Source organism: Corvus kubaryi, unplaced genomic scaffold (assembly GCF_017639235.1).
Source record: "Corvus kubaryi isolate FWS band 111438036 unplaced genomic scaffold, C.kubaryi_AGA036_p1.0 37236, whole genome shotgun sequence".
Classification (NCBI taxonomy): Eukaryota; Metazoa; Chordata; class Aves; order Passeriformes; family Corvidae; genus Corvus; species Corvus kubaryi.
In genome coordinates, this window is record NW_024581067.1 from 1,265,338 (window position 1) to 1,286,175 (window position 20,838).

Here is a 20,838-nt window from a genome sequence, read left to right on the forward strand (position 1 = left end):
GTGCACCCCAGAGACCCAGCAGAGAGCTTGGATGCCAGATCATCACCCAAAAATGCATCCTGGTGAGTGAGGAGAATTGCCACACATGTCCTTGCACAAGACGAGCACAAAGCATCTCCAGCAGAGACCCTTAAATTACCACAGTCTCAGATTTCTGAGTGTTTCTGTTTGAATCCTTCGAGAGTTCCCACACATACAATAACAGGAACTAAGAAAAAGACTTTAGAACTAAACCACAAAATATTAGGTGTCCCAAAATGAATTTACTGGCTGCTTGCTTGGGTCCATATTTAGTGACAGGGTTTTGAGGGGTTTGTTTTTTTTTTTTTTTGGTTTTTTCTTTTTTTATTATTATTGTTATTTGGGTATTTTTTACCACACAGCTTCCCTCTTTGCTGGTGGGAATTTGATAAGCCACCACAAAAAGAAACGAGCGAGTGATTTCAGCTCAAAGGCATCTTACCAGTGGGCTACCATCAGTCCAGCGGAAGTCACGCTCAAACATCTTGTCATTGAGGCCAATCCACTGGTAGTCGTGGCCAATACCTAGGGAACCAGAAGGGTATTTTTATTAACCTTCCCATAAATGGAAGAGATTTCACCAAAGAAAATAATTTGCACAGAGTGAATCAGACATCCTGTTCTGAAGGTTCTTCTGCTCTTTGTGCTAACGACTGGTTTAGAGGCTCTTTTTCAGCTTCTTGATTTTAATTTGGGATGTGTATAAAGATGCAGATTCTCATCTAACAGGTTTAACCGACCCTGTCTCTTCACTCCCGATGGTGTCCACCAAAGCAAACAGAATTAGTTTACTACCTGAGAACATATGAAGGGGAGAAAAACAAATTTAAAAAATGTTACAATCACATATTTTAATCTACAGTTTTCAAGCTTTGGTTAGGCTGAGACCAGTGTTGTCCAGATTGTGCAATGTGACACACAGGAACTACTTCTTTATGCCTAACTAACATGATATATGGTGGCATTGGCTTGATGTCATATATACAAAAACCCTTCAGTCTCCAGAAAATAAGTGTTTCAAAAACTTTCAATGCAAAAACAAAAGTTCCTGTTTTCCTCCTCCCCAAAAAAGTTTTTTCTATTTAACAAATAATAACTTAATAGTGATAGACAACTTGTATTAACTGCAGAAGTAAACATTTATAACACAAAGTGTGCCTTTTAAACATTCTAAAATTGTGTTTTAAGTTGGAGATGTAAAAGCTGAGTGGTGAGGAGGAGATTTCACCAGCTCTGAGCCCTCAGTGACTCCTCTTGCTTAGAGTCACAGAATATCCTGAGCAGGAAGGGACCCACAGGGATCACCCAGCCCAGCTCCTGGCCCTGCCCAGACCCCCCAACAACCCCAGCCTGGGCATCCCTGGCAGCGCTGTCCCAACGCTCCTGGAGCTCTGGCAGCCTCGGGGCCGTGCCCATTCCCTGGGGAGCCTGGGCAGTGCCCAGCACCCTCTGGGGGAAGAACCTTTCCCTGCTCTCCAGCCTGAGCCTGCCCTGGTCCATCTCCAGCCACTCCCTGGGTCCTGTTCCTGTCACAGAGAGCAGATTGGAGCTGCCGCTCAGGAGGATGTTGGAGACTGCAATGAGGTCTGACCTCAGTCTCCTCCAACTGGACAGGCCAAATGCCCTCAGCTCCTCCCTAAACCCTTCCCCATCTCCATGACCCTCCTTTGGACACTCTCTGACACCTTCAGATCTCTCTGGTCTTGTGGCACCCGCAATGTGAGGCAGAAGGACCCTGTGGGTACGCACGGTTGACGAAGATCTGCTCCTCGTGGGACAGGATGCTGGTCAGGTGTGCTCCCTGCAAGCGGCACTCCCGCTCCGCCGTGTCCCATGTGCGCCGGTGCGCGAAGTACTTGTAGCACTGCCCCTGGAACTTGTGCCAGCCGTAGTCACACGTCTCAGTGTCTGCAGCAAACAGACAAAGCACATCCCTGTCAGTGCACCAAAACCAGGCACGTCTCTTCTACGCCAATGGGTTTTCCGTGGGGCAAAGCTTTGAGAAAAAAACCCGTCTGTTAAGGCGTGCAAAAGCAAACGGCCGTCCTTGAGACTTCACTGTCAGGCACTTCTGCTTACCCAGTTTCAGCATAAGCTGTGAGAATATTACTTATCTAAGATGCATAATTGCAATTGGACGCTTTGTGGGTTTCCGCTGATCAAATTAGGCTGAATCTGGGCAATTTCAGGAGGACACCTTCATCCGTAACCCGGGGTGGATGAAATGCCTGGATGTTGGACTGCAGGGAGTCTACATTTCATCAGAGTTTTCTGAACCTGTACGTGGGGATGGGAGTTTTTACTTGCAAGGACAAATGGTTCTTTGAGTGCCTGTACTAACTTAAGTTTGGAAGAAACTGATAACTGAACATTATAGGAAGGGAAATTATTGCGATTGTTCAGCCCACAGAAGCAAGGATGCAATATTATGTTTCTGAACTCACACCTCCCACCCCTACCCCTCCCCCAAAACCCATGTTCTTTGACAAAGTCAACTTTAGGCATCAATTTGTCAGGAAGTTTGCAAAGCTGAAACACAAAGTAATGAAATTGCGCGCTGTCTGTGCTTGCAAGAGGCATTGTGCTGATAAGAACGCATCACAGAAAGAATTCACATCAGCTACTGTATCTTTTCAACCCAAAGAGAAATAAACACAAGCCTTGGAAGAGGAACAATCCGTGGATTTGACGTTAGTTATTTTGTCAAGGTTAGGCAGCTGTAAACAGAATGCATGTCAAAAAACAACAGAGTTTCTGTTCCAAGCTTGCTTCTGCAGGGACGAATCACAGAAAAAAATCAGCATTAATAAGATGGGCAGAACAAATGTGATGTCTGAATGTGTCTGAGCTGTGCTCGAGGATGAGAAGGACTTGCCAGTGATAAGAGGGAGTTTTGGGGAGGAGTGGGAGAAACAGCAGGGGAAATGCAGAGAGTTTCGAGCCATGACAGATGCAATGGCATCATATAGGACATTTCAGCACAAGATTACAGCGTCTTCCAGCCATGGCTATCTCAGCACGGGGTGGCTCACGCTGAGGGGCCTCAGTGGCAGGATGCTGAGGAACAGAAACACAAGGCCTGGCCTCCCCTGCCCTACCCACCCACCGGGAATCCGCTACTTCCCAGCAAGTTTTATCAATCCCCCGAGCAAAACTGCATCTGAAGCCAGCTGTTCCGGCCTTTCCAGAGCTGTGGAGATGCTCTGGGATGGGAACTGGATTTCTCAGGTTCAGTAAGTCACTGTAGCCACTGGTCAATAACAATGCTTTGGCCAAAAGGGCTCTTTTTGCATTAGTACAGAAACAGCCAAATATTGCAGAATATGCCAAGGGCTGGTGACTGCAAATACCTTAACTCAGTGATTACTTAGGTTTGAGCTGCTACCACCTAAAAAACAACTGTGAAATAGTTTTTCACAGCACAGAGCTGGTTCTTAATTCACAGCAGGAAGAGGCCATTTTCATCTTGACGCACCAAAGTGTCTATTTTTTAAAAAAAGGGTTTAAATCCCCCATGACACAAACTAGATTTTACTGTGCATAAATGGATTTCAAAGTGCAATCATATCACATCAGAGGCTTGTCAGAATTTCTCTGACTCTAATAATGTAGTCATTGTCTTAGGAGTCTGGTATCAAAATAATTTCGCAAAAGTCATCAGTATTGACACAAATGTACCAAATGCAAAGGCATAATACAGCTTACACTGATTATCTCCTTCTATTTCCACGAAGTTGAACTGTAGAAAACTGTTTCTGCCTTGAGTCATCCCAGCTACGAATAAAGGAATGTAATCTATCTAACCAAATTGTTAGTTTTCATTTCTTTCCCTCTTGTATTCTGTGTGAGATGTAGGCTGCAGACACAGCTTTAATCTCTGGCATCTAGGTGATTTTTAAAGTTTAGTCTGCCTTGGGTTTTCTAGAACATTTGTTTAACCACACAAGGCTGAATAACAGACCTATGTCCTTTGCGAAGGCACTTAAGATTTTATTATTTATCTTGTTCAGAGACTCCTTTGTCCCACAGGAAACAAGTCAGATAATATCAAGGAGCAGAGAAAAACGTGGCCAGAGAGGATTTCCAGGCTATTCTAATCAAGCCTTCCCTGGCCTTTGCTAGGGAAGAAGTGTAGGGTTTGAGAGAAGATCTGCTGAAAGGCACACTGGGGAGGCAAAGAGGCTTGAAAACACAAAACTGAGAGGACTGCATTCACAAAATGAGATATAATTGCTTTAGCATGATTCATGAATAATACAATTGCTCTTCTTAGGGTAAAAGGTGCCAAGCAGTGACAAAGGTAAAAGTTAAGTAACTTCTGTGCCGGTGTGTATCCCAAACCTTAAAACAAACAAACAAACAAACACAACCAAAAAAGGGACAGAACAGATACAGATGGCTGTAAAATACATATGTTTTTAGATGGTGGAGAAGAGAATTTTTTTGTTTTAGGGAGTGGTTGGGAATTCTGGGGTTGTTTTTGGGGGAGTTTTGCTTTTGGTGTTTGTGTTGTTGGCGTTTTCGGGAGTTGCTTTTTTGTTTTTTTTTTTTAATAGGAGAGGTTGATAAGAAGAGGGAAAAAACGAATAGGGCAAGGAAGATTCAAGAGGATGAAAAATGCAAACCAGGCAAGTAAAAATGTGGGGACAGTTTCACCTCTGCAGTGCTTTGTGCCCAGCGTGCATCCCTTACTCAATGAAGAAAGATGAAAGGGTGACACAAAGGTAAAAGGGTTCCCTATGGGTATAAATTTTTTGTGCCTTTACTGAACCACTAGACCCTAATTGCAGGTGGCTGTAAATTTTCTGACCCAACCACAGTGAGCAGAGTAGGTGCAGGCACTAACTTCCCATTGTGTACCCAATCACAGATTTCTGTAACCTTATTCCAGCATGTGATGGAAAGACTGAAACACTGCTCACCATACTTGTGGTGTTTTAAAATGCATCTAGGATTTATGACAATTTACAGGGGTTTTCAGTGGTGTGTGCAAGGAGTTGCTCTCACAGCTTCTGTTCTCTGTAACTGCAGTTGGACATGTGTAACAACATCCCTAAATACCGCATTAAAAAAAGAGTTCTCTGTAGGTTTGATACATAAATAGGTACTGCTTTTTCAATAGCTGCTGACAATAGGTCCCTTGTCTTTAAAGAAATTCCAGAAGAGGCTTAAAGGAAATAAAGACTGGCACAGGTACCAGAACATAATGAGAGTCTTACTCAGCTGTGAATTTTATCAGTGACCCTCTGCCTTCAGCTAATGAGGAAATGCTGGAGGCACTTAGCCCACACATCTTGAGGAGAAACTTTTCTCTAGTAAATATTTCTCTAGTAAATATCCAAAATAATCCCTTTTCAGCTGATAGACATCAGAAAGACACCATCTGTCTTCAGAAATTATCTTTTCCTTCAGCCCCTCTCAACTACTTCAACCCCAACCAACCAAGCCCTGGGAACAAAGTGAATTAAATGAGATTGGAGTAATCACAGACATTGAAACAATGAACTTGGCTTATAACAAAACACGGCTCCTGATAGGGTGGCTGAAAACCACAGTTCTTTTGTTTTCAAAACCTGGAAGGGAACAGCTGGTTGAATTACCCCGAGGAGGCGTGTCCTGTTACAAACACACATGTGCCGTTTTTGCGCACATGTCCAGCTGCAAGAAAGCCAAACCTTGAGTTTAAAACACTCCTTGAGAGCAGGTAGACACCAGCTAGAGCAGCAAAAGGAGAAAAAGAAAAGGAAAGTCTAGCCAGCCAAGGAAGGAAGAGGAAAATCCACAGAGGAGCTCATCCAGTTCTCATAAAGAGAACTCGCCCTTAAAACTGAGGTTCAAATTGCAAGTCTCTACCATTTCCTGAGAGTTGTCATAGGGGCCTTTCACAGAGGGATGACAATGGAAAGACTCATGGCTCTCCCAGAATAAAACTCACACCAAGATTTACTGCAGCCTGCAGTCACTCTTTGAAATAGTGTTTTGGGGATATTTCTGAATTTTAAGGGGTGATGTTCAAATGTCATGAAGTGACAAGTAAAATATGCATCTTTCCTTTAAAAAGATACAGGCACTGGGCAAAAGAAGATATTATCCCTTTTAATCTCACATGCACCAGAAGTGGTGCTGTCTTAACTGAGCTAACAATCTAGTTTAAAAGCAACTTTTCAAGGAACTTTCAGCTGCACTATTTCTAGCATCAAATGCAGCCCTCTTCAGGAAGATGTTCCCGAGCTCAGTTTGCTGAACCCTTTCCACCTGGCAAGAGGAAGGGCTGTCAGGGAGCCAGTTCCAGCTCCCTGAGACTCAGGACTGATTTGCCTCAGCCTGGATTAGATCACCCAGAAGGTTCCTTTAACTTCCCCACTGCCAGAGCTCCCTGATGTGCAGCTGCGCTGTCCCCTCCAAATGCTGACACAAGCATGATACCCCTGCCGAAGATCCCTTAGTCCAGAGCAGTCCCACAGGGGCATTTGGGTGAAATTCTGAGCTCTGCATTTTTTTTCTGCACAAGTGTAGTGGGTGCAGATGTGGTCATCTCCTACTCTGAGCTTCATTTCCAACGGCAGTGAATGCTCCCTGATTCCATTCCCTCCCACGGCATTTTGAATGCTCTGCACTGTGCCTAAGAAATCCCTTCAGCCTGATTTTTTTTTTTTTTTAAGCTTTGTGAAATGAATAGTATATTTGAAATTTTAAAAAAAATAATAAAAAAAAGAAGTAATGAAATATAATCTCGGTGTGCTGAGCTCCACCTTTCCTGTGGCACCGAGGTGCACATTCTGTCATCCTGGCTGGTCTTTAAATCTAGTGAGGTCAGGACTGATGCCTTGAAATAAAGCCTGCTTGCCAGACAACCATGTCTGAATCGCCAACACAGTTTTATTTTGTCTGGTGGAGTGGAAATTTGGCACTAAAACCTTTTCCCAAGTCCCAAACCACTGCAGGACTTTAAGTGGAGGAAATTTAAATTCCAAAGCTGAGAGAGCACAGCTCTGGTTCTGATTGACAAACTAGGAAATGTTCCCATTAACCACCTAAAATGCACTCTCAGGTTGGTCATAAAAAGCAGCTTAAAGCTACCATGGCAGTCAGAGCCACTGACTGCTATGGATTTGCTGGAATGAAGGGGAGGAGGAAGGGAGTGAGAACATTTATTTCTTTTGGTGTGAAAACACCATCAATTTTTAATTTGGGAGACAAGATTCAGAAAGCCTTCTCAACTTACAAGGTTAGCCAGACTGCTGAAAAGGTTAAACAGTGAAAATGCTGGAGCTGATCAGCACTGAGATTTTTCATATCTAACAAACAAATCTCTACAGGTTGAGCTGGAAGAGTTTGCAAACCACTCTTCACTGAAGCTGAGAAACAGACATGAAAATACACAATATTAATTAGGCAAATCCAAAGGTTTAGTTCATTCACCTGTGACCAAAATCATTCAGCTGAAGAAAAAGGAAAAAAAAATTTCATAAGCTTTAGCCAGTACACTTTAATACACCATTCCTTTTTCCCAACGGAAATGCCTTCATTAATTTTATTGACAGAACAAATGTTGCTACCCTATTCCTCCTCCCACATATTGAGTAAGCATCTTGCACTGTGAATGTTTCCTGTGAATGCAGTGGGGTTTCTTGCAGGCAATTTTCTGACAACTACAGGCACTTGGCTTTTCAGTCTTTATTTCACTTCTCCATCTTAGAAAGCCTTTTACAATCTCCTTGTAATGATAATCCTACACCTACTTTTCCTAAAATAATCCCTGAACAAATAATTTCAAAAACTGTGGGATGAAGTTGTCAAAGCTGTGGTCCCTAGTGGATGAATATATAATCTGTCTTATTCATTAAACTATTCCTACATCTCACTGATGCTTTTTTGGAGGTGATGGATTCTGATAAGTCTTTTACACTACATGTGATTCTTTAAGAGAAACACTCAGCCAGAAAGTAACTCTGCTCCCAATCATTAGGTATCACTACAGTAATGAGAGAGCCTCATTATGTGCCTTCCCAGCAGTTTGCAAGCCAACAAAAGCAAGCAGGCTTGGAGCCACCTGAAAACTGTCGCTGAAAAGCAACACCTGAGAGCTGCTGTTTTGACACAGAACTTGCCCAATATATCAGTTTATATTGGGTACCTCGCAGCATGGCTTCCACTCAGGTTAGCATGTCAATAGGGATTGTGCAAAATGAGAGATGGGGAAAAACCCTGAGCCACAAGTCAGGGAAGTCTAACAAAAATTAGGAGCTCTCCTCACTACTGGTGACTTCCCGCAGATTTTTGTCAGTTTCTTCCACCTTCTCATTTTTTAGGAGGCTTTGCCCCGTTACTCCAGAGGGCTGTTGGGATGGAAATGGGTGTCCAGGAGCACAGGTTAGGGGACAGCCCTTACCTTGTTCACAGAGAGCCCCAACGTAGCTGGGCAGGCACAGGCAGGTGAAGGTGTTGAGGCCGTCTATGCACGTGGCTCCGTTCCGACACGGGTTGGACTGGCACTCATCGATATCTGCAGCACAAAATAGAAGTGGTTTTATTACCCACCCAGCTCCCAGGAGGGAAATGTTCTGCAGCCTTAGTCACGCTGGTGACTGGGACCAGTTCAGAGCAGAAGAATGAGGTATTGCAAAAGATCCCAGTGGTCACTGTGTGGGTGAGAAAGAGGAATGCCATGCAGCGTGCAGCCTTCTCCTGGGGGAAAACTTGACCTGTGCATGTGACCCTGGCACAACAAAAATTCCCATTAACCACCAGGGACCTCGAATGTCTTCACCAAACTCAATTATTGGAACTCTTATCATGTAGCATTAAACAGACTGCTAATTTCAATCTGCAGAGCAGCAGGCCCTGGCATTGGTTTGCATTTCTCATTTCTTCCTTGTCTAATCTTATCAAGAGAAGGACAAAACATCATAGCACTCATGGTCTTGAACAGTAAACAACTAACTATCCCTGCGTCCTCTAGATGCTAAAATACCTTGTCTTCACGTTTTAAATTGGAGCAAAACTTCATTTTATATAATTATTTTCAGCACAAGTTGCTTCTGCACCAGTTATAAGCTAGTATGTGTCTTCATAAAGATCATGTGATGTTTCCTAATGAGTGCTGCTCCTCTGAAACAATCGCAGCTTAAACTTCAATGCAGAGTTTGCAAACATCTCCATCCAAAAGTGAACTGCTGGTAGTCGTTCGCTCATTAAAATACAAGAAAGAAGCTGGACTTATCCACAAACCAACAAACAACTAGAAATAATTGCTGCATCATTGGAAGGCTTTAAAAAAATATATTTCTATTTTAAAATATGCTCTGATCAAATGTTACACGAGGTCCAGTCATTTTATCATACTTTGGCTGGCTTTCTGGAGGGAAAAGCTGGTTAGTCTGAACTGTACAGGTGAGTCTCTTGAAATCTACAGTCACAGGAGGTGCAAAGATGTCACAGGAAACTGGAAGAGGTTTCTCAGCTGGAATTTTTACCAAAATACTCATTTATACCAAAGATGCATACGATTATGATAATATTTAAATTTTCCTGCAAAAGTTTTCAAGTTTGTGTTCAGTGCTCAGCTTCACAGCCACGTTTGGGATCAGTTTTATTTTACCATCCTTTCAAATAACGATGTGAAGCTCTTAGGGAACTATCCCAAATATTAATGTCTATTTTGTTTTATTTGGTGTGTTTTGGAATTCAACGCTGTGAATTCCAGCTCCTGCAGTCCATTTACATCTCCTTTAACTCCTGTGTTAAAGTGCACAAATCTGTGCACTTTATGGGGAGAGAGAAAATGGGAGAGAAGATGGGGAACTCTCCATTCAATTGTCCTGAAGTAGGGCCTCAGTGTAGAATTTTTCAAATGTCCATGCAGGCTTCAACTTCAAACCACACCAGATCTCATGTACAACAGCTTTAAACCTGAGTTAATCAGCACCCAGATGGCACCAGATTACCTAATTCACACTGCTCCCCGTTGAAACCTGGCAGACAGGTACAGATGTAGAAGGAACCACGTGGGTAGCAGGTACCACCATTGAGGCAGGGGTTGCTCTTGCATGGATCTTGGCCTGTTAAACAAGTAGAAAAAGGAATTTGACTCCCTAGTTTCAAGCAAATGGTGTATTTTTGATTTTTGGGAGAAAAAAAAAAATCTTTCTTCACTGCTGCATTGGTGGTGCAGGCTTTACCGTAGCTACAGAAACTCTATTAACATACTCAACTACTGAAAATAAGATTTATAAAACAGTAAAGCTTGTCTTCAGGCATCACTACTTTCAACGTTAACAACAATATGGCATTTACTACAAACCAATGTAAATTACTCTCAGAATTATACTTTTTTCACAGCAATCTGTACTGCATTTGGCAGTCATGATACTCTGCTGAGGATTTAGTTTGCATGACATGACAATTAATTATAGCTGAAAACAGTTAAACATATGCAAAATGAATGGAAAATGCTTTTTTTCTTGAACAGGGTTAGTTTATGCAGAATGACAGGGTACACAGAACATACTGACTGGCTGCTGCTGTTTGGCTCCCTCATATTTAATCAGTCAATGCCCACAAAGTCTTATTTCTTTTCTCACATGTGTATTTCCCACTTGCCTTTCTTAAAAATACATTTAAAGACTACAAACAAAGGCACTGAATACATTTGTAACTGGACTAAACATTAAGATGAAAACTTACCTGCTGTGAAATCCTCGGTTGTTACGGGAGTTAGCTTTTAAATACCATTTCCTTGAAGAGGTTTATGCCTTCCAGTGATGTTTATTTCCACTGAGTTTAGATACCTGGGTATGTGCATTCGATTTCATGCCTAGGAGCACTCACTCACACAAACAAGTACACACTAAACCATTTCTAAGAGTTAGTTTCTCAGAGAGAGAAGGAAATCCTGGAGACAGTCCTTGTGGGATGCAAAAATAAAGCCCTGCCTTTGAAAACTTACAAAATGGGTAAGAGAGTTCTGTAAGTCAGAGGCTTGAGAAAAATTAAGATTTTTTGATCACATTTTCCCAAAACAATCTGACAACGATTTATGGAAAAAAAAAAAAAAAAAGTAAGAACATCTATTTTACTTTTGCAAATTAGACATTCAAAGTCTTCTTAATAACAAGTTCCCTGTCTAGGTGTGGGAATGCAGAAGGTCCAGCTGAAAGCCCCCAGAGGGAAATCCTATGTACATAAGTTTAGGATTGTAATCAAGTAATTAAGGATTTCACCTTGGAGGTTTTGGAAAGGATCTGATCCCATCCATTCGACAGGGTGCTTGTTTTAGGACTGCTTCACTGAAAGTCACAAATGTGGGCTCTGTTAAGAACCTTAATGGTGTTTTTTGTGTGTTTGCTGTCTGTTTGTCCTCCTACAGACTGGATAATTGCCCAGTAAACATTTTCAAATCGACAGCTACCTGGATTAGTTGAGAAAAAATAATAGAAAACCCTACAAAATCTGGCCAGCTCAGTTCTTTCCTCAGCTGTACCTAGACAAAATATGAATTGAAGTGACTCTACCAGCATCACCCATGTATTTGATGAAATGGTGCCCAATAACCATCATGGGGAAAAAAAATACTGTGGCAAATGACATCTAACAAAAAGTTTTGTAATTTTTAAGAGACAGACACTGTATCAACCAGTTAAAGCTACAGACAGGCTGAAAACAATGTCTTGGTTTCCTCTTTTGTGAAAAGTTATCTTGTAGGTCAAGATTTTTACAGAAAACTCTGATCCTAAAATGTTCGCTGTTGCTTTTTAAGTCAAGATGTTAGAAACAGCCCTACCTATAAACCAATTGTGTAAGAATTATCACCACGCTCACAAGAAAAGCCATCAGATTAAAACTGAAACATGGAAACTGGCAAATGAAATCATTCCAGCTGAATGCCCTACCACAGCCAATGTTACCTTCCTGTCTTTTAGAACTGGCTAGTTACCTCCAGTCTGATCCAGAGCTCCACGATGCAAACACCGATGGAAAGTCACTGGGCTTGGGTTTTTTGGCACCCCCCCCAATCCTCCTCCACCTTGCAGAGTCACAACCAGGCCGATTTCTCAGCTGGAGGTTGACGAGGTCCACTGTCATTTCACATGGAGCTCTGATTGTCACACCTCTTACCAGAGCTTGGGCAACACCTTCACAAGTACCACAACACACATAACACAACAGGGATCATAGTTGGGAAGTTACCTGGAATTTGCACTGCTGTGCCTTCAACTGAACCCACACTGGTGCCAATCACGAAATCTGATCCGTTTGTGACTTCCGGAAGTGAAAATGTCGAAGTTACGGCTTCCACAGTGCTTGGCTCCTCAGAGCTCACTGTTGACGGCTCGTTTTGGTAGGGACTGTTTCCAGGGGCAAGGCTGTTTGTTGCAATGTTAGAAGAGATGGTTGTGATCTCCCCCTGATCAAACAAAGCTGATTGTGTTTCTGTGCCTCCCTCTAAAAGCTGGGAAGTCGACGTTAGCATTGTCACTGCTTCCTGGCCAGGCTTAAATCCTTCACTTTCAATGCTGTTGGGTGAGTCTGAAACAGTTGTGGATGCAAGCCAAGGGTTTTGTCTCTCAGTACTCCTGTCTTCCTCTTGGCGGGGGTTATTCACTCTCCCTGACGAAACCTCGACTTTTGTTGTGCTGATTTTTGGAACATCTGTGCTCGCTCTTTCTCCAAAATTCAGAAAAGCAGTAGGCAAGACACGTGTTGATGGAGAATCTCCAGAAACATCAGCTTCTTCCTCACCAGCTAAATCAGTTACAGGGATTTCTGTCTCCTCTGGCCTGCCTGTTAGAAGCCTACCAAAGTGAGGGGTACTTTCCGTGCTTGTGCTGTCCAAACCAGGCTCGGGAGAAAGCTCCAGCAGAGAAGGCTCTGTTGTGTCAAGAAGGTCAGTAGTGGGTGGTTTATATGTTACTGTAATATCAGAACTAACCTCTTTGAAGATTTCTCCTGATGAATGATTGGACTGATGTGAATCCCTTGATGACGATGATGATGATGATGACAATGACAATGACAATGATGATGATGATGATGATGATGATGATGATGATGATGTGCTCGTAATGACTACCTCAGGATACTCAGATACTCCGTTTACTAAATGAACAGTTACTGAGGATTTAGGAGTTTGAGGAACAGAATAAAAACTCACTGGATCTGTTTCCTCGTACTCTGCTGATGTTGATTTCATGTTCATGTACATGGTGGGACGATTCCCTGCACTCATGGTAGGTGACACAGTTGTCAGCTGGGATGTAGGCTGTGTGGTGACAACACCTAACTCAAGCCTGCCGGTTGTCAAAGCCTCTTCTGGCTCGCCAGTTACAAGCGGTGTAAGAGAAGGAACCACGGGCTGGTTATCAGCCAGTTCTTCTTGGCCCATCCCAGAAAAGCCAGAGACTGTTTCACTCTGATCTGCTATTACTTGGTTGTTTGCTGAAGTACTTGGCTCATAGGTGTCTTCTGTGGGGCTGGTTACATCAGGTTTAGACTCGTGAGGTACCTGAGGGCTTGCCAGAGATGGCACTGTGGGAAGGAAAATGCCCAGTTCAGAGGGTTCAGTGGTAGTGGGTGTTTCTGTGGAGAAATTCACGTCATTCCCTGAACCCAAATCCATGTCATCTGAGGTTGGTCTGTGCCCAGAAGTCACCAACTCTCTGCTTGGTGGACTGGAAGTAGTCAGAGGAAGACTATAACCAGATTCAAGTGTCTTTTCTTTGGCTATGGAAAACTTGGGAGTGGAATGATAGTTCTCTCCTTCAGCTGTTGTGCTATCATCATATCCATATGTTGACTGTGTAACATGATTTGGCATTGTCTGCACACTTATTATATCCTCAGGCATTGACTTTGGGTGATCCATGTCTATAATAGTTGTTTCTTCTGGTGGGGTTTGCAGTCGTTCTTCAATCAGGGTAATATCACCATAAACAGAAACGTTCAGTATAACACTTCTTTTGTCATCAATCATGGGAATAATTTTTTCATATAACCCAGTGTCGCTTGTTAGTTCTTCTGATGAAGCTGCCTTTGGATGAACAGCAGATGGATTTGCAACAACCTCTGTTTCTTCTGTAAAAAGGGAGGCTAGCCGTGTGATTGCAGTCTGTGATCCATCTCTCGGTGCCTCTGTGGTCACAACATTGGAATAAACACGTCCAGGAACACTAGATGAAACATTTAGTTCTACTTTGGACACAGTGGGTATTGAGAAATGAGTAAACATATCAGGGGAAGATGAATCTGAAACACCAGCCCAGCCAGATCCTTCCCCAGAGCTCTCAGGTAATACTCTGCCTGGCACTTTTGTTGTTGATGTTACAGGAGATTCCTCTGTTTCAGGATTGGGAGTTCCATTCAGTATAACAGATACAGGAGCTGTGCCACCTTTAATCAGAAATTGTGAATTTTCCACTTGAGAAATAGCTTTAGAAGTGGCTGTTGTCTTGTCTGTTTCGTTTTCTCCTCTCCTATAGTCAGTTTCCTTCTCCTGAGGTTCTTCATTCTCAACAAAATAATGCGTGGTGTCCTCAATCTCTTTAGAGATGAAGCTCTTGGAGCTGGCTTCTGCTAAAGCTGGGGAGCTGAAGAACGTGGAGGTGGGGAATTGGTCTCCAGTTTCTGGCAGCAGCTCAGCTACAGCGCTTGTGACTTCTTCATTAACTTCAGCATTTGCTGGAGTGCTTCCTCTTTCAAAGTCTTGTGTCTTGTCAGTGGAAAGTTCAGGTCCCATATTTGCGTGTTGGGAAGTTTGAGGACTTGAGGTAGCCTTGATCTCCTCGACAATAAATGGCACTACAGAAGGAAGAACAGCAAGGTCATCTCCCGACCCCTGTCCTGAAAACAGTGGATCACCAATGAGCTCGTCATGTGACAGTTTTTCTTCCGTAGGTGTCGGGAATGTTCGGGGAATATCTTTTGTAGGGAAAATGTTTTGCACCAGCTCCTCCTCTTGCTCTATAACTATGACTGGAGAGCTGATGAATTTCCTTTCAATTGTTACAGCCTCAGTTACTTTGTCATCATTAAATGGCAAAAGTATTTTTTTAACAGGTTCAGTTTCTAATTCTTTTTCTTCCAAATATGGACTGAGAGTCTGAACGTGTAAATATCCCGGGTGTACATGGCTAGCCTGTGTACTTCTAAAGAACAGGTCTGTTGTTGTTTCTTCAGAAGATTCCAAAGCTTTTGGAGAAATTTCACTTGGCCTCTCTTCCCCAGAATGTATCTCTTCCATCAAAGGAATCTTCGTGGAAAATGTTCTCACTGCCAGCTCATCAATGGTTTTCTCTTCAGTTCTCATGTCCCATGCAGTTCCCACAGAGGTTACTTCATGTTCAGAACTTGTGACCTGCTCATCAGTGTCTGTAGTGGAGGCAAGATCCAGAGGTGATGTGCTGACAGCTTGTCTGTCATCCTTCTCCCATGTTTCTGGTCTCCCGGTAGGGGCAACTGCTGTTTTTGCAAATGATCCAGTGGATGTGTCTGGTTCTCCAGATCCCTGGTCAGTAATTGAGAAATGACCTCCAAATATTTCTTCAGTAGGTCCATTAGACATAAGTTTTGTGGTGCTGCTGTCATCTTTGATTTCTTCTCCAGAGCCATGCTCAATCAGGAAAATCTTGCCCAGTGAGACAGTTGAAGAACCAACTTTTGCATCTTTGCTTTCTGTAGGTTCAGCTACTGCTTTTATACCGCCAGTACCGTGTGTCACCACATCCTCGTGAGGGTTGTTACTGACCACTGATCCTGGAGATGATGTGGCCTGACCTGTTTCTGAATCTCCAGTGTCAATTCCTGGTGCAATGTGAGATGTTATCTCTCTTATAGAACCAGATTTTATGTCAGAAGGAGCTGTGTAGGTTGGTACTGTTTCCTTGTTTGGTTCTTCTGGGGTTTTTGTGCTAAACATATCCAGGTACATCTGACTTTCTACTCCAGACCCCTCTGTGAGGTTCTCTGACCCAGTACTCAAAACTGTTACTGCAGATTCATCTATTCTTGACTGCTTTTCATATTCTGTTGTTGCATCCTTCGGTGAAGCATCATCTGTGCTGTAAACTTTTCCTTCATACCTTTCTGTTTGTGTTTCAGTGACAGGCCTTAACGGAACCGAAGTCAAAGTAGCAGACTCAATGATAAAATCTATGTCTCCAGAACCTGGATCAATAAATGGGGAGCCAATACTTACCACTTTGCTTGTGGGACCCCCTGAAAATATGTCTGCTGGCTCTTCTGCTGATCCTTCATTTACAAAAAGCTTCTTCTCTCTCAAGAGAGGAATGGTGGTGACCTTTTTGATTTCAGAACCTATGGTACCTGGTACTGTTTTTCTGAGTGGCTCTTGACTTACAGTTCCACCTTCACTTGTAGTGCTCCCAAGTTCACTCAAATCCAAATTTTCCTCTGGAGCAGTAGCTGAATTTTGGTGACCTGCATAAACAGTGGTCTGTATTTCTTTTTCATCATCAATACCCTTTTCAGTTACAAGAGAGCTGGCAAATGTTTTTTCCCTAATAAGTTCAGACACAGAGGTGGTGGCAACAGTTACTTCAGGACTTTGATCAAAAGCAGAATAAGGAGTACTTATAGCTCTGGGCAAAGCAGAGGTGATTCCTGAATCAGTTACAGAAAATTGTGTTGGCAGTGCTGTGCTGGAGCCCAAGGAAATGTCTTTCATTGAAAGTGTTTCTGTTACTGCTACTTCCTCTGTCACAGCTGAAGTTAAAGTGATGCTATCTTTTACATCTCCAGAGCCTTCCAGAACCATAAAAGAAGCAGCACTCATCTCAGGCTTTGCTGTATGACTTGTTTCCAGAATATTTTCAACAGGGGAATTTGCGATAAGTTTAATAGTTGTTTTATAATGGTCTCCTGGAGCAGGGGTTGCCTCTTCTGGAATAAGGTCAGTTACACCTTCATCTACTGTAGCAGGAATAAAAGCTGCCTCCAGAGAAGCAGTTACAGCAGAACTTTCCACAGTAAATCCATCAGGAGAAGATGTTATACCAGAATTTTTTTCATCCTCTTTCCTTTCTGTCGTGATTTCTAAGGCTGAAGTGGACAGATCAGATTCGGTGGAGCCATCTCCAGAGGATTCACTAGAAATTAAAAGCATATTTTTGCTACCTTTAGTAGAGCTCTCCTCAGTTCCCTGCCATGTCATGGTCTCTCTATTGTTTTGCAGAGACTGCTCGTGTGAAGGAGTGGTGGCTACTGATTTATCTGTTGTAACAACTTCAGACTCCCCACTATAGACAGGTTCTAACATTGCAGCCCCTGACGTTGGTTGTGTAACCTCAAATGACCCTATAACTTCTCCAGCTTTGCTTGGTTGCATAGTACCAGAAGCTTCAGATTCATTTATTATAAATGTGTTTGTTTCATTGATTTGAGAAAAGGTCACATTTTTGGAATGTGCAACACTTTCAATTTGGTCACTCCTCGCTTCCTCAGCTTTTGTGCTTTTAGGTGCACTCGTAACTTGTTGCTTCCCATTGATGAACTGCAAAGCTGGAGGAGTTGTAACATCAGTAGTATTTTCACAGTCTTCATCTTCTTCAAACTCTGCATAGTTTGGAAAGAAAGGATCCAGTATTATATATTCAGACGAATCCTGCACAGAGTCTGAAGTACAGGGTTCAGTCTGAGCTGACTCTGCATCAATGTGGGTTTCATCTACTGCATGAGGAAGCATGTGGCGATTGAACAGATCCAAAAATTCATTCACCGGGTGATCTGCAAGAAAAAGAGAGCTTTTCATAATCCCTAAGTGACAGTAGACACATGAAGTACAAGAAATCCATCAGAGAAAAAAAAACCCAAAACCAAAAAAATCAGAAATTCAGTAATTTGTTGTAAATTCAGTGTGTTCCTCTATTGACACTAAGTTAAACTCTGCCGTGGTGTGTGACATTCTAGTTGGAGCCTCTCTGCATATTGAACACATTGATTATTCAGTACTGTTGATTTCCACATGTCCTTGGTCCCAAACCCATGCCTGAGTTACCTTCTACAGTTTTCAGCAAAGATGAAAAACCATTTTTCAGACCAACCTGCTGCAACTGTTTCCACGGATTTAGACACTAACTAACCTTTACCAATAACTGAACTGAGACAAAGCTAAGCAAGGCAAAGGCTAAAATAAAATAAGACATATAAAAACTCCCTCTGCATCTCCATTTTTCTTTAGTATATAGTAATTCAAATTACTAGGAGCACCAAAACATCTACATCACTCTGCTCACTAGACTTGGATCCTAGGTCAGTGAACAATGTCGTGCTTTGCAAACTTGTTGCTACTTTGAATTTTAAAGCATTATGCAGCAAATTAGAAAAAAATATCACAGATTCGAAAGTCAACTCCCACTCAGACAGTAACATCAATGAAGTGCAGTAATTTTCTTCTGTTTACCACTCACTGAATTATTTACACACTCCCACAGGTTGAAAACCTCTCACAGTTTGTTTCTAGGTGGCCAGGGAGATAAAAAGGAAGAAAGAAGATCTAAGAAGGCAAGATTTTAGCTGCAGAAAGCCTCCTGAATTCCTCCAAGATTTATGACCCCAGATTCCATAGACACTATTTAAACTTGCCCTTTCAGCAAAAACATTACTTCAAACCTTCTGTTCCAGACAATGGAAGCTATCCTAATTAAAACAAAATTAAAAAAAAAAAAAAAAAAGGGATACAACAGACTCAGAAAAAAAAGCCGTATTTCCAGCTTGGCCAACTGACTTGAAATTGGAAACCCTGCTGAAATCCTATTCCATCAGTGTTTCTTTCTTCTGGATCTATGTTTATGACCATTTTGCCCAGAGAGGATTGCTTTCTTTGCTGGTACAAACTGGTACAGCCAGTGGAGCTTTGTCCACATCCAATTTACAGCACTGTCAGCAACAATTGCTTCCCAAAAAATATCTCCAGTACGTGACAGAGCTCCATTTTTTAAGCAAATCTTCCTCACTAAAACTATCCACAAGACCTAAAACAATGAGAACCTGAGGTTAAGCACTTCATCAATTTGAAGTAATTCTCCTACCTATGAAGATCATTTAACCTCTGTTACTACTGAGTCCTCAGAGACAGAATCATCAGGTGATCATTCTGGAAAAGAATGTATTCAATCAAGTTAAACTGACACAGAACACTACAAAAGGTTTGTGATTCTTTGTCCTGGGCTGGCTTGTGTGTGCAAATTGACTTCAATTTGGTTTTGAAAAGGTCATTGCAACTCCACTGAGAATTAATGTTCTAGTGTCTCGCACTGTGTTTACAGCTAAACTCATGAACTATTACTGGATCTGAGCTTTGCTAAAGCTCCAGCTGAAGAATACAGAGAATAAATCACCTTCAGCATTGTTTATTTCAACTACAGTGTCAAGTTTGTGCAGCACTAAGCTCAGTGCTCCCTGTGAAACAAAAAAAAGGTTGTTTTTAACCTGGATTCTGCTTGGCTGTTGTACATTGCCCAGAGAAGCCTGGTGTTTACCCTGTGCTATGACAGCGCTATTAGATGACTACGGTGCTGAGATTTCTTCTCTCTCCCTCACGTGTGCTTGTTGGGAGTTACTTTATGCAATGCTTGTAAAGAATGAATATTTTTCTCCAGTAAAGTAGAAATATTTGGAAAGGCTGCCCAGTGCCACAGAAGAATAAAGTTTCTGCAACCATTTATTTGAGCTTTCCCAGATCTCCCTTTCAAATTTTGTGAAAAGCAGGAATTTGGTAATCTCTCCAAGACTGGCAGTATGACTTTGAGGAGCATGTCTAATAACAACCCTTTCAAAATCCACGAATTTCAGCTAAAGGCTACCCTGGACATATCGAGAAACCACATTTTCATAAAAGCAGGAGCTTCAGTTGAGACAGAAGTTTCACACCTTCCTTTCAAATCTGTGCATGCAAAAACCCATGGGAATTCAGTCAGTGAGAGAGGAATGCCAAGACAGAGCTGGTAGGGAGCTCTGAGAATTTCTGATTCTCAGTAAATTCACTATAAAATAACTGCACCCCCCCACAGAACCAGAGAACCATGCACAGAAATGTGCATGGCCAGGAAAGGTGCCCTGTGCTGAAGGAGGGATCTGTATAAACTGATGCCATGAAGATTTTTTGCCTTTTCTTTTATACCCCTGTTATCCCTTTTTACAACTTCTGTATTCTCAGTGCTTTTTGCCTACATTCTTAGACTTGTTTGTCAAGCTGAGAGACTCAACATTTTAGAAGCTTCACAGCCAGGGATCAGTGTGCCCCAGACCCCAAGGTCCTCTCCAGAACACATTCTGTAAACCAAGATGGAACTATCCAGGGGAAGGCTCCTTGGGGAGGGGGGCTCACTTGAGCCTCTCACTGGGGAATCTTTGATAGATCTGCTAATTAGTAACACCTATAATGTTATACCCACTCCTTTGGGGTGGGCATTCAGTGGGGTGCATTTCGGTGCATTCGACCTGGACGTGTGCACCTAAGGACCCTTAAAATAAATACCAAGGTAAAATCCCTTTTCCCCTTCTAACCGTGTCTGACTCTTGATTTTAAGACCAGGAAAAGGCATCGAAACAACCTGGTGTATTAGACTGGTGTGCCATAAAGATTAATTATTATTTCATACACAGCAATTAAGACCATGCGACAAAGCATGCAGCTTTGCACAGAAACTGTCCATTAAAAAAAAATAAATTATCAAGACTGGATGGGACTGGATGGGCTGTAATTTGTAGGAGGGCACCGTGACTAACAAGTTCTGACCAACAGTGAAGTATTTTTTCAGCAGCGCACACCTGGGAGTCCCTCAAATTAGTAGCTCACGCTAA

At 42.4% G+C, this 20,838-nt stretch overlaps 1 protein-coding gene across 3 annotated transcripts in view; it reads right to left on the reverse strand.

Moving 5' to 3' along the window:
• VCAN (versican) overlaps positions 1 to 20,838 on the reverse strand; it is a 98,632-nt gene that overhangs the window by 15,760 nt on the left and 62,034 nt on the right. For all 3 annotated transcript variants that reach the window (XM_042023052.1, XM_042023053.1, XM_042023055.1), the window contains 5 exons: positions 12,211 to 17,760; positions 9,969 to 10,082; positions 8,414 to 8,527; positions 1,771 to 1,929; positions 464 to 546 (listed from right to left, as the gene is read on the reverse strand). In XM_042023052.1, coding sequence (XP_041878986.1) covers positions 464 to 546; positions 1,771 to 1,929; positions 8,414 to 8,527; positions 9,969 to 10,082; positions 12,211 to 17,760 — 6,020 coding nt within the window. The remainder of the gene's footprint in view (positions 1 to 463; positions 547 to 1,770; positions 1,930 to 8,413; positions 8,528 to 9,968; positions 10,083 to 12,210; positions 17,761 to 20,838) is intronic.